The 14,347-nt window shown below is 39.2% G+C and overlaps 2 protein-coding genes and 1 pseudogene across 2 annotated transcripts in view; 2 read left to right on the top strand and 1 right to left on the bottom strand.

Moving 5' to 3' along the window:
* The first annotated feature begins 1,889 nt into the window (after nucleotides 1-1,889).
* On the top strand, nucleotides 1,890-4,812 carry LOC148731832 (uncharacterized). Its single transcript, XM_088761711.1, has 4 exons — nucleotides 1,890-2,025; nucleotides 2,393-2,591; nucleotides 3,465-3,610; nucleotides 3,800-4,812. Exons 2-4 carry the CDS (start codon nucleotides 2,524-2,526, stop codon nucleotides 4,441-4,443), a joined length of 858 nt encoding a protein of 285 aa, XP_088617837.1. The 5' UTR covers nucleotides 1,890-2,025; nucleotides 2,393-2,523; the 3' UTR covers nucleotides 4,444-4,812.
* A 3,865-nt stretch (nucleotides 4,813-8,677) lies between these two features.
* LOC148731827 (collagen alpha-1(III) chain-like) overlaps nucleotides 8,678-14,347 on the bottom strand; it is a 27,363-nt gene continuing 21,693 nt past the window's right edge. Inside the window, exon 3 of the mRNA XM_088760712.1 lies at nucleotides 8,678-9,583. Coding sequence (XP_088616838.1) covers nucleotides 9,006-9,583 — 578 coding nt within the window. The 3' untranslated portion in view covers nucleotides 8,678-9,005. The remainder of the gene's footprint in view (nucleotides 9,584-14,347) is intronic.
* LOC148731831 (uncharacterized) overlaps nucleotides 13,692-14,347 on the top strand; it is a 1,695-nt pseudogene continuing 1,039 nt past the window's right edge.

Raw genomic sequence — 14,347 nt, 5'->3', positions numbered from 1 at the left:
GATTCTTCTGCACGCCCAAGCGCTTTGGCACGCTTCCTTTTCCGTCAATAACATACAGATTTTGGTATCCACTTTCGACTCTGGGTACATTTACATGATACACCATTAACGTCTACCAAACCTAATCATGTGTATATATACCATGCGATTTACCACGTAAATTTATGGGTTTTGCCCGTGAAAAAAAAACCAGACTTAAATATTCTGACTAAATACTCTAATAGAGAGAAAAAAGGGTTGTTTTCTTAAGAAGACAACTGCAAACAGGAAATTCCGGGGTTTTTCTACTGGCCAAAGTCCCCGGGTTCCGTTTATAAATTTTTCACCGATACTACATGAGTTCTGTCTCTATCACTCTGGTGAGCTTTCTCTGAGGATTCCTCCGCCAGACTTTGACACAGATCGCTTGTTTGTGATCGTCCTAAGAACTCGAGTGGATTTCGAATTAAAACCTTGAGTTGTTAAGAAACGAAGAGCATGATAGGCGACTACTTGCCAATAACAACAACATTCTTTATTTGTACTCCCTTGCCTGCGTTAAGTTAAATAACAATACTTAAAATAAATAGAGTACCAGCTGTCTGGAATAGTCATAAGAGCTAGCAGAGACAACAACATTAAATGAAAATAAATTAAATAATATTGTGAATTGCCTTCACTTACATGAACGGGTTTTTTCAGTGAACGACGGTGGAGGCGATGGGAGAAATTGGATAAGAAATCGTTTACTGACATAGACATCACTAACTGTCGACTGATCTTTCTGTAATCTGTGCTTTGATCTCTCCCGGCTTGAAAAGAAATCACTGATACTGTAATCCCCCTTGAACCTTTAAACTATCTAGGGTAAAAATAAGTGAATTCATCCTACAAAACAGTACTTCGCCGTGCGGACAGGTGTCGAGAGTAGAAAAGAACGTCAGCTAAAAAATATCTCCAGATTTAACGCCAGACTCTAAGAATAATGTTTGTGAAAAAAAGTATGGCGGGCAGTCAGAGGAGGTTACATAAACACCATGAAAGTCGAGGGTTAAACAGCAGGAATTTCTTTTCTCTTTTATTTCTCTTTGAAATTGGATCTATTCCAAATAGCTCCTGACCAAAAACATTGTGGCACGTTTGGATATCAAATGTTTACAGCGGCGGGTAATATGCTGTTTATCAATACATACATACATACATACATACATACATACATACATACATACATACATACATACATACCTACATACATACACACACATACATACATATACATGCATGCATACATACATACATACATACATACATGCATGCATACATGCATATATACACACATGCATACATACATATAAAATATGCTCTTCCATCTAGCCGTGTGTAACTTAAATGTACAAATAATCTTTCATAAGCAATCTAAAGGTAGCTCTATTTCTACTAATTAATACAATGATACAACTTATCCTAATACTAATATTCCAATACTATATGAATAAAGGCTGATAGTTTCGAAAGAAACTGTTTGGGGCTGCGTCGGTGGGAGTAACGAAATAATTTGGATATTCGCTACGAAGAAGGGCTAACGCTGGAAACGTCAGTTTTTTTAATCGTTACGGTGGCCAATTTACCATTTCAACTTTGTTGATATATCCAAATTATTCCAATACTATATACCAACAGCAATGCTAAAACTAAAAACTAATACTACAACTCGTCACACAATAAGAGCTATTAAATCCTAAAATAAAAGATCGTTAAAATTATAACAAAAAGCAATTGCTATGTCAGCAGGGATTCTTTAAAGGCATTAATAGTGGTATGGGTTTTGCTAGTAGTTGAGAGGCTATTCCATAGTGTCCACCGCCTCCCGGTTAGCTCAATTGGTTAGAGCGCCGGATTGTGTTGTGCGGGAGGTTGAGGGCTCGAGTCCCGGCCGGACCAATACTCATGGTCTTAAAATAAGTGAGGAGAATTTGCTACCTTTCTATAATCAAGAAATGGATAGATATTCTAGTCTTCTCGGATAAGGACGAATAAACCGTAGGGGTAGGAGACGTTATAGGCATGGACTTACGATGTTGTTTGAAAAAGATTATTAAGGCGAAGTGAAAGGTGATCATTGACCTCTCATCAAATCCCCCCCCCCCCCCAAGAGGTACAGTACGTCTGAGGTAGAGTAAGTCTGAATTCCCAGTTCATTTTTATATCGTGCCTCGTTTAACATCGATAATTTGGGAAGATCCAAGGGCGCACGTGAGACAAATTCCATAGCAAGAGGAAACAGCTTTTACACCCGTCTAAGTATTTGACACCGAATCCTCATTGAGTGATGTCCATTAATTTTTAAGTTTACTGAAGAATTAATTGGTTAACGTCAACTAATAATAATCCTGTTTATTTTTGCATTTTTCAGCCTATTTCATTCCGATCAAGTAGGGTTCTTTATTCAGTTCAACCAACACCTACATGAAGACTGCAACTTAAAATTGTGCAGTCTCGAGACAATCCATCTGCACCAAGAGACGAGTGTTGTCAAGCTTAACAATGTGCAACTACTTATTATCTACTTGGATTTTCTTTTCAATTTGTAGCTTGACCATCTCAGCTTCAAGGTAAGATAGAAGGTTTGTTTAACTTCAATAAAGTGCACTTTATAATAAACCGTCTCGACAGAAACCTAGCTGAACAGAACGCTTTGAATAGAGTGTTTATATGGATCAACAAGCTTAGCATTTGCAATTACGTGCGTAAAAAATTAAACGTTTCCCTCATGGTAATAATAAACTACTGTAAGTTATTTTCTATAATGCCGTTGGTATTTATTTATAGTTTTCCTCTCCCTTTCCATAGTCGGAACGAGTCTAAACATGTTTAGCACATACCTTAGAATCCGCACGGGATGGTTGAAAGAAAGCTTATTCAAAGTAATTTTCCAATTACAATGTGTAGTATTTACTAACTTATTACTAATACCCGCCAAGACTAGCTAATGCTAAATGCGGGTTGTGTAAATTCGCTTTTAATGTTTCCTGAAATAATAATAATAAAACAGATAAACAGATTACAAATGAATAAGAGGGGGGTAAGTTTCTTAAGAAACTGTGTTGCTGCGTCGGTGGAGGTAACAAGGTAATTTGGTTGTATCAACTAAGCTGAAATAGTAAATTGGCCACCGTAAAAAGATAAAAAGCTGACCTTTCGAGCGGTAGCCCTTAGTTGTGGACAAAAAGTCCGGGATTCCAAAGGCTTTACATGACCACGCCCAGTAATCAGTCTAGAAAACTCACGCTATCATCTCAGCAAATCAGATGCAAAACTTACTCGCTTGCGGCCGCTTTGTTATATTAATGTCTAAGCGAGGGTGGGTAAGACAAGTAGGTGGGTAGCTCAACTGACCTCTCAATTTAACACTGCCATTCAGATTATTTTTGATAAACACAAATTATACAATCTCATTGAACTGTAAGTTTTCGATCAATTCTTAGCGGGCGAGATCCTTCAAGGTTCAAGGTGCTGGAGATGGACCCAAATGGAACACTTTATCTGCACAAAACTTCACTGCTCTGCATAAGCGAGATTATTAAACGTCTGACTGAAGGAAAATATCAACTGGCTGAACCAAGCAATTTAGGTAACAATAAAAAATGCCATGATTTGAGTTTTAAATTTCAAGGTCATTTGACAAGCCGTGTGTGTTAGAGGACATGTATCATTTATCATTACACAGTCAAAAACATTTTCGTTCTATGAGCTAATTTATTTTGAGCAGGGAGGGTTAGAAATGTGTTTACCATATTTTCATCATTCAAATTCTACAAAGGATTGTCCAAAGAATTCGCGTTGTTGAACTGTAAGGACCTGAAACAGAAAGTTCCTTCAGCCGAGTCAGGTGTCTATTGGATAGACCCAGATGGTGGTTCTCATGGTAACGCGTTCCAGGCCTACTGTGACCTACAAACAGATGGTGGAGGCTGGACTCTAGTTTACAGTTACACTTTCACAGATTACGCTAGTTTCAGTGGTACCAAAAATGCTGTCACCCCTCGTCCATCTTGGTCAGCCAGTAATGCTAACGTGCGAGTGTCCACAACGGTTCCACTGAGCGAGACGCATTATGAGGCCATGGACTTTGCTTTGTGGCGCAGCATTGGTAAGGAATTCCTGATCAAGAGCAACATCAACAACTGGATCGCATGCAAGGAAGGCACTGGTAGCTTAGTAAGACAGAAGGGCGGGTCTGTTAGTTGTAAGCTGGTCAAACAGGTCTCCGGGCAGTGTTCTGGTGTAATACCGCAAACATTTTACGTAGGAACTCGCGGATCGGTCTTCTCCGGAAGCGGTAATTACTATTTTCTTGATGGTGACACAAGGAATAAATGGCCCACCCATGATCCGTGCGGCAAAGGCGATGAAAATCAATTAAAGGGCGTTGCTAACCCACGCGGTAACATTTTCATTCGATGAAATCATGACTGCCACTTAAGAACAGCTTGTAAGTGTCTTTATATCTCCATTTCTCAAAAGAAAGCTGTAGCAAAGTCTCATAACAAAACTTCTGTCCTAACTTCATATAGAAGTAGTTTTCTTTTTTTTTATTATTCATTAGGCTGCTAGAAATCGAAGAGCAATGTGGGTTGCATGGTAATTAATTCAATACTGTTCCAATTCTTACCCTCTCTTTCATATGCACTTTACGGTCTATGTGTGTGGTGGAAATAAATTAACATGATAAAATTCATTAACAGTGTAGTTGGTTGAGTAGGATTTTATGATTTACGAGAACTTTATCACTTTTGGATACTTCACCATAGACAATAAAATGTTGGAGCTTTCTACTCTGCTAAGGTATTTTTCACAGAAACTTCGTCAGGTCACTTGACATGTATTCTGTTACCTAACTGATCAATTTGTACGAGTTTGGGACAAAAAAACAATTTTAGACAATTTAGTTCTCCAAGATAATAACAGTGGCACATAATATGCTGCTTATTTACCTCTCTCCCGACCCCTCCCCCACTTCCCTCCTGCCTCCAGGAAGTAACAGTGGCACATAATATGCTGCTTATTTACCTCTCTCCCGCTCCTTCCCCTCTTCCTCTTTCTTCCAGGAAATCACAGTGGCATATGATATGCTGCTTATTTACCTATCTCCCGCCCCCTCCCCCACTCCTTCCTACCTCCAGGAAATAACAGTGGCATATAATATGCTGCTTATTTACCTCTCTCCCTCCCCCTCCCCCACTTCCCTCCTGCCTCCAGGAAGTAACAGTGGCACATAATATGCTGCTTATTTACCTCTCTCCCGCTCCTTCCCCCCTTCCTCTTTCTTCCAGGAAATAACAGTGGCATATGATATGCTGCTTATTTACCTATCTCCCGCCCCCTCCCCCCCTCCTTCCTACCTCCAGGAAATAACAGTGGCATATGATATGCTGCTTATTTACCTCTCTCCCGCCCCCTCCCCCCCTCCTTCCTACCTCCAGGAAATAACAGTGGCATATAATATGCTGCTTATTTACCTCTCTCCCGCCCCCTCCCCCTCTTCCTACCTCCAGGAAATAACGGTAGCATATAATATGCTGCTTATTTACCTCTCTGCCGCCTTCACCTCCCCCCTCCCTCCTGCCTCCAGGAAATAACAGTGCCATATATGCTGCTTATTTACCTCTCTCCCGCCCTCTCCCCCCTCCTTTCTACCTCCTGGAGATAACAGTGGCATATAATATGCTGCTTATTTACCTCTCTCCCACCCCCTTCCCCCCCTCCTTCCCACCTCCAGGAAATAACAGTAGCATATATTGTGCTGCTTATTTACCGCTCTCCCGCCCTCACCTCCCCCCTCCCTCCTGCCTCCAAGAAATAACAGTGGCATATGATATGCTGCTTATTTACCTCTCTCCCGCCCCCTCCCCCCCTCCCTCCTGCTTCCAGGAAATACTCTACCACTGTATACATTGATCAAATGGAAATTGCAACGAATTTTTATAAACCTTCCTGTCAAAAGTTGGACGCAAGCAAAAAGATTCCACATAGGAGATGAAATTACAAAATTTAGTATCCTCGTGAGCCTGGATCTTCTTTCATTGTTTGCCATCGACTCACAAGAGAATTTTCTGAAAATTGATTGGTTGGTAATGGGTGTTCCTGTCATATTTTTATCATGCAATTTTCTTATGACTGAGTCCAGCTCTTTATCCAGTTTACCCAATACCTAAATCACAACTACAATTTCAAGTTGTGCAATCTCGAGACGAGCAATACCATCTGAATTTCGATGCCAAGCAGGACAATGCCTAACCAAGTTATTATTGATTTGTTTCTCTCTTCGTTCTGTGGCTTGACTTTCTCGACGACAAGGTAAGATTAAAGAGTTATTGAGCATGATTTAGGAGCAGTTTGTGATCAACCATCGCCCCGAGCAGTACGGGTTTAATTCGATCTGCAAAGTAAGTTCAGTATCTTTCGTGAACTGACTAAACGAGTGACATGATGGATTCCTGAAAATTATCCATGCTTTTTTTTTGGCAGAATTGCATCGCGGGCAGGCGTGTAAATTATCAACAGTTCCGAGTTCAAATCAGATCAAAATAACTGACATTATTATCTAATTGTGCTTCGTAGAGTACAAATAACGCGTGAGACGAGTACATATATCACGCGATATTTGTACTCCAGAAATATCCGCCAAATTCGCCCGCACTGAAATAACAATTTGGTGTGTTGGATAATAGATCTCTGACTAGATGTTTTTTATACATACATACATGCACTTTATTTGGTATAGCAGGTTGAATTAAGGCAGCTAAAAATAGCTGATGTGGTCCTGCTGTTATTTTCACGAGTTGTGCCGTATTTTGACGAGCCCGTAGGGCAAGTCAAAATACAAACTCAGTCAGTCATAAAAATACTCAGCGATGCCACACAATAAAACGTCTAAGTGTTCCGGTGTAGTGCCAAACTCAGTTGCGCCTGATAGTAAAGGGATTGTTCTTTACAGCAGCGGCAATCTTTATCATTACTTTGATGGTAACAAAGGTCAACGTTGGCCCACACATGATCCATGTGGAAAAACTCAATCAAATCAATTGAAAAGTGTGGCTAATCCACATGGAAATATTTTTATTCGTTAAACTAAACTAAAAGGGTCGTGTGGGCGGCGTGAGAAGTGATTAAATTAAGGCATATAATCTTATGTAATATCCTCTCCTTAAGACTTGGCTTAGTTTGGGTTTGCTGGTTTTAGCAGTAATCCAAGACTCCTGAAACACGAAACTTCTATTTCATGTATAACCTGCTCAATAACATGCAATTTAATATGGTTGTTTTAAAGAAAGTTTTCATTAATCTCTCAGCCCATTAGTTTCCGTGAGTCTCAGCCTTCAGGGTTTGTGCCTTCTTAACTAGAAAGCATAGTATTTTAATATCCTTTTCACTACTTCTAGTTTTTGCTGTGGAACACCCTACCAAGCTTAACAAAGAGTACACCGTGCCTTTTGGGTTTTCTGCAAGCAATGAAGACTCTTTTTTTTTACGACTAGCATATTCCTGTAATGTGGCGCTCAACGTAGTACCACATAATGAAAATCATTCTTGTTTTCTCTTACTAGAACTGGATGGACCCCTTTTGACAAAATAGCGTACTACCAAGGCAGACTCTAGAGTCAACTGTTAACTCGAACGCATTCGATAAGCCGTGATTAAAAGTTTAATTTAAAAAGATCTGGTAATTGGTATGATTTGCGAAGCGCGTTCCAAATAGATTGACTAAGAAACGTCACTAGACTCAAAATTTTCCTGGGGAATCTTTTTCTGCGCTAGTGATGTTTTCGCACCGAAACATAGGGAGCAATGCCCCCCTTAAATGTTTGCTTTGCAATGGGGATCACAGCTCCCCTGAAGTTTCCCCCCGCCTTGATTCTGGATTGGTGTATCACCAGGGAGCGGGTTGGAGAGGCTCCCATTTTTTTAAATTCAAAAGCACAGTGGGAACAAAAGATTAATAATTTCTTTTCTTGGAAAACAATCATATCCTTTGTAGTTAATAGGCGTTTTGCAGTTAGAGATCACGTGCATAGATACCGCATAGCAACGCCATCCTGGAGAGCAAGCACTCCAGTGATCTCAGACAGAATAGAGGTCACAGAGGTCTGCATTCAAACATAGAATGCAGCGGATAACAGGTCAAAAGGAATCCCAATTCGAGAAATCCAGTCAGAAGTAATCAACAGCTTCCCCGGAGTGTATCAGCAGCAAAATCACAACAAAATTGGTTTGTCGCCGATACACTTCAAGGAAGCTGTTGATTAAAACTTACAAGATTACTCGAATTGGGATACCCTTTAACTTTTTATCCGCTCTATTCTTTGTTTGAATGCAGTATGCAGTATGCAGTATCGCGTTGCTATGCGGTATCGAAGCACGTGATCTCTAACTACAAAAGGCCTATTAAACTAATGTTAATCCAGGAACTTTTTAAATGCAAACTCAGGACTTAGTGTTTTAAAAATAAAATATTGATGAACGCATTAAAGCGCTAAATAATATTTCTAAGGACTTTTCTGGAAATAATGACCATAGGCCACAATTCTAGACATCATTTTAGAAAAACGTGTCATCAACATTACATTACCCATTTTGTGTGATTCTATTCTACGTTACCTTCTTGATTTAAAACCCTCAATAAAGTAAGGCACTGATATCCTATAAAGCAAGATATCATCTTTATTAGCTTTGAAACTTCTGAGCAGAATATTTCAATTTTTCCCTTTACAAAACAAAAAAACCTTAAGCACTGAAAACTCTCCTATGTCCTCAACGCACAAAAATGTCCCCGTGTGGTTTTGCCACGTTTGAAAAGGTCAGGCACTGATATCCCATAAAACAAGGACCCATCTTTATATAACAGCCTTGAAACTTCCTCACAAAGTATGCACGCTTCAGCTTTGCAAAACTCCTTTAGGCTTTCAACGGATAAAAATGTTTCCGTGTGGGTTTTGAACGTTTTTCAAATGGTCTGCTCGATATCTTCAACAAGGATCATGGGTAGGCCAATTCCTCTTCGTGCTCCCATCAAAGTAATAAAATTGACCTCCATTAAATGAAGGCCCAGTCGCGTAAAACTTCCAGAAGTTTGGTGCCGCGCTGCCACAGTTCTTAGCAAACTGTTTGACCAGTTTACAGTGGATAGACCCCTGATTCTGTTTCACTATGCTACCAGTGCGTTCCTTGCATGCGAACCAGTTGTTGATGTTGCTTTTGATCAGGGTTTCCTTACCAATGCTGGACCACAAAGAAAAATCCATTGCCTCATATTGAGTCTCGCTAGGTGGAACTGTTTTGGACACTCGAACGTTGGAGCTGCCGGCTAACCAAGATGGACGCGGGGTGACAGCGTTTGATGCACTCTTGAAATGTGCGTAATCGGTAAAGGTGTAGCTGTAAACCAGCGTCCAAGCCCCTCCGTCCGTTTGCTGGTCGCAATAGACCTGGAAAGCGTTACTTTGGAAACCACCATCAGGATCTATCCAATAGACGCCTGACACGGCTGATGGTGATTTCTGTTTGAGCTCCTTACAGCTAAGCGCCGGGAAGTCCTTGGAGAATCCTGTTGAGTTAAGAAAAAAAAACATAAATACAAGTTCAAAGAAAATTAATAAACTGTCCGCTTTTTATCGAAATTTTCATGATATACTTCATTCAAGAATGAGTAAAAAAAGGTTTGGTGTTGAAGCGGAAAAAGAGGAATTTGAAAAAGCAGTTTAAAAATATGAGAACTCTATTGAGGTACATTCAGGATGTATGTTTTATTTCTTGACCAAAAACTTTCGGGAAAGTACTTGACAGACACGTATTTTAAAATTCCCATTCACAACAGGAAGATAGAAAAATATATAAAAAGTGAAATGCATTCCTGGCGACATTTCTTCTCTAATAAGATTATACCGATGCCTTAAACTGTGCGAAAGAGCAGACATACTTTGAAATTTCTAATCGTGACGAGATGATAGTTAACGAGCTACAAGGTAAAAGGGCACTGGCAGTCTCGCGTTCCAGGCCTACTGTGAGCTTCTACTCCGTTAAGGTCTGATCTTATTCAGAGAAACTTTGTCAGGTCACGTGACATATGTCATATGACCTGACCGACTAAGGTTTACGAGCGTGGGACAGAGAGAAAATTTTAGGCATTTTAGTTCTCCAAGAGAATATCAGCAACAAATGATATGCTGCTCATAAACCTCTCTTCCATCCCCTCCCCCCTCCGTGAATTGCATCACGGGCATGCAGGTAAATTATCAACACTTCAGATCAAATCAAAGTAACTGACATTATTTCAATCGTCATGGGTATTTTAAATCATGACAAAGCATATCTGAACTTATCATCGTGATCATCGACTAAACTTACAACAATTTTCATTTGCATTTTACATCAAGCTTTCAAAGCTTAGAACGTGTATAGACTTATCTGGCATTAACTCTTCCATCCACAACGAAATATTGTGCGACTGAAAACTTAGATCAAAACCAATTCTCAGTCGTTCATCAAACATAATAACAATAATAATAGTCTTTATTAAGAGCAATAAAGCATCAACCGTGTCATTATTTACAATGAATAAAATAAAAAAACAGATTAAGATAGAAAATACAACTAACTACTAATAGCAGACGATGCTAAAGAGAAATCTATTTACAAAAGAGGATTTAAAACGTGAAGTACGAACTCTAGGTAATATATAATCATAATTCGGGAATGTGTTGGTTTTATTGCACAGCGCCCTATGATTGGTCAAAAAAACTCGCGCCACTCTCTTAAACAATGAAATACACGCTCGCTCTCGCTTCTAGCACCTAAGGTAAATAATGAGGAAAGTATGTGGAGCCATTCGCTCTCACGAAGGGCTAACGCGCGAAACGTCACCTCAAGAAACTCTTTACGGTGGTCAATTTACATTATTAAATTATCTTAAAACTATAAGTTGGCAGTTAGCGCTTCTGTCCAAAGGACCTTTCATTAAAAAAGACTTTCTCTTCAATACAGGTTATATTTGATTAACAAACATTATACAATCTCTTTAAACCAAACGTTTTCTTTCATCTCTGAGCGGGCAGGATGAGCCAAGGTTCAAAGTGCTGGAAATGGACTCAAGTGGAACACTTTATCTTCACAAAACTTCACTGTTATGTATAAACGAGATCATCAAACGTCTGATTGAAGGAAAACATCAATTGGCTGAATCAAGAATTTTAGGTAACAAATTACAAACCTCGTTTTGATTCGAGTCTCAAATTTCAAGGCCATTTTAATGAGTCATGTTTGTTCGATGTCACGGCTCATGTTGAGTTATCAGTTAAAACAATAAAAGACAATTTCCCTCCCCATTTTGCTAATTCTAAAACCGAAAAAGATAGAGAAGTGTCAGATGTATTTTCCTCCTCAAAATTTTCTGTGCAGGATTGTCCAAAGAATTCGCAGTCTTGAACTATGAGTACCTGAAACAGAAAGTTCCCTCAGCCGAATCAGGTGTCTATTGGATAGACTCAGATGGTTGTTCTCATTGTGACGCGATCAAGGCGTACTGCGACCAGTAGACCGACGGAGGAGGCTGGACTCTACTTTACAGTTACACCTTTACAGATTTCTCTATCTTCAACAAGGGATCTAATGTTTTCACCCCAGGTCCATCTTGGTCAGCCAATATCGCTAATGTACGAGTGTCCACAACAATTCCACTAAGCGAGACGCATTATGAACTTTGTATCTGTCCCACTACATTACTTTAATATCAGGAAAACAAGCTTCTTTCTCTTCCGAGGGTACTTCAATGTCGGTGATTTTGTTGATGATATCTTCACTATTGATGATATGGTGATCGTTGAGAGCTACAAGAAGTTTGAATATCTTCAGTGGCAAGGAACTTGGTAGTTTTGTACGTCACGCTGTCAATGCTTAAGACTATTGGTCGTAGAGGAGAGTTATAGATCTTGGGAAGACCGTAGAATTAAGGTATACACTCTGCAGAGGGGCAGTTGGTTGTATAGAGAGTCAGCAATTCTGCCCTCTCTTGGCCGATTTCTTAAAAGTTGAATGAGCTAGTTCTTGATAGATCTGGTTGGGTCCGCTGTCAATAGCTTTTACATCCTTGTACCTGTTCTACGATATACTTTAATAACAAAAAAACAAGCTTACTTTCAGAGGTGGAAATCTGGTAACAGCAATTCAAAGTTTACTCTAACCACCATAGTTCCCTCTATATCACTCATATGAGCTTTCGCTAAGTAGTCCTCGATCTGATTGATTGCTGTGTGCATGGAATTCTTGCCAAAAGTCTGGAGTAGTGTATAAACCATGAATATGATTGTAGACTATTAGTCCACGATCCTGATTGTGTAAAGGTTATTTTCAATTATTAAAAACTGGATCATTGGATAATGCAATTCAAGACTTTTTATTGGCTTAGCCATTATGGTATATCAGCCAATATACCATAATCTACAAATATGGTAAGTGTATGCGTCAGCTTAAAATCAAACGGGACCTAAAAAATCCGATTTTTTCTTACAAAATAATTCTTTCTTGGGGGCGTTTTTAATAAAACAATTATTCCACTCGCACTTGTTGGATATGAGATGGTTATAGCCAACTCGGCGCTACGCGCCTCGTTGGCTATATATCATCTTATATCCAACGCGCGCTCGTGGAATAATTGTTAAATAGCGATAATGGTGGGGTGGGGGAATGGTAGGGAAATGAGATATAAAATTGTTTACTCCATCATTGATTGTGAATTAATCTTTCCGTAAGCTGTGCTCTGATCTCTTGTTGATGGAAAACAAACCACTGATACTGTACGTTACCCTCTTGACCCTATTAATTCCCTGGGGTGAACAATCACGTGATTTCAAGTTACAAAACAATGTACTGCCATGGAGACAGGTGTTAAGAAAATAGAAGAATATCAGCTAAGAAATAACTCTAAATTTTACACAGGATTCTAAGAATTAGCGTCAGCTACAAAAGCTACATGCGCATTTCATCATATTTTAAATGTATTTGGCGCAATATAAATATTAAAGTTTAATTAATTATTATTATGACTGTTAGGGGAGTTTACATTTACACCATGAGGGATATACAGCTGGGGTTTCTCTTTTTTTTTTTTAATTAGATAACTCCAAATAATTCGTAGTGAGTACTTAATAAAGCATTCGTGAACTCCACCGTTCACAACAGCACATATAAAGTATGCTGTTTGTTTCTATGTGTTCTTCTCCATAGTCCCCGAGAGATACTGCACCATCGAGAGATTGAAGGGAGGCAGAAGTCCTTACTCGTTTCAGTCTATAAATTGCGTTGAATAACATTCAGAACTGGAACAGATTCGATGACAAACATAAGACAACTTCTATAGAGGGGATAAATAGCTTTTATAGCCTTTTTAGTGTTTGAAACTGGATCCTCACTCATTGATGCCAACTTTAATATTAGAGAATGACCTGAACTAATTAACAACTGATGATAATCCTGTCATTATTTTATCATTTTCGAACAAAACTCAGTCCATTTCAATTAGATCGAGTAAGGTTCTTAATTCAGTTCTACCAACACCCTACATCAGTCAAGCTTTCAACCTCTGTTTGTGCAGTCTCGAGACAATCCATCTGCAACAATAGACGAGTGTTACCATCTGAATTTGGATATCAAGCACGAAAATGCTTAACCACATAATGGCTGTTTAGATATTCTTCTCAACTTGTAGTCTGACCTTGTCAACGTCAAGGTAAGGTAAAAGTTTTGTTTTACTTAAATGAAATGCACTTTGTAATAAATCGTTTCGATAGAAACTATACTGGCCATTTGACCCTCAATGAAGAGCTTGCTTTGATCGGTATGCATACAGAAAAGATTCACGTTTTCTTCCTGGGAATAACAAACTGCTGATATTCTCGTTAGTGCCGTTCTTGTTAGTTATATTTTACCTCCAGCTTTTGGTAGAGGGAGCTTATCTACACATGTTTGTTATATACCTCGTAATCCCCATTAGATGATTGAATGATTGCTTATTTAGAGAAATTTCAATCAGGTATCGAGTAAAATCCGGGATACCACTAGTTTTGCTCTAGTAGGCCCTCCGATTGGTCGAGAAAACTCGCGCCACCCTCTCAAGCAACTAAATGCAAAACCTACCTCAGCGTTAGTTTTCCTTCCTTTCTCAGCGGGCAGGATACGCCAAGGTTCAAAGTGCTGGAAATGGACCAAAATGGAACACTTCATTTGCACAAGACTTCACTGCTCTGCATAAGCGAGATCATTAAACGTCTGACTGAAGGCAAATATCAACTAGTCGAACCAGGCAATTTAAGAAACA

The sequence above is a fragment of the Stylophora pistillata genome, chromosome 5 (assembly GCF_964205215.1).
Source record: "Stylophora pistillata chromosome 5, jaStyPist1.2, whole genome shotgun sequence".
Lineage (NCBI taxonomy): Eukaryota > Metazoa > Cnidaria > Anthozoa > Scleractinia > Pocilloporidae > Stylophora > Stylophora pistillata.
Note: the sequence above shows the minus strand (reverse complement) of the source record. Positions and strands in the feature narration are given on the sequence as shown.

What these genes read in the sequence shown, in the direction of transcription:
- LOC148731832 (XM_088761711.1), top strand. Translation starts at nt 2,524, where the DNA reads ATGTGCAACTACTTATTATCTACTTGGATTTTCTTTTCAATTTGTAGC. An exon ending in TTGACCATCTCAGCTTCAAG is followed by an intron (nt 2,592 to 3,464) that starts GTAAGATAGAAG and finishes ATCAATTCTTAG; the next exon opens with CGGGCGAGATCCTTCAAGGT. An exon ending in GGCTGAACCAAGCAATTTAG is followed by an intron (nt 3,611 to 3,799) that starts GTAACAATAAAA and finishes AATTCTACAAAG; the next exon opens with GATTGTCCAAAGAATTCGCG.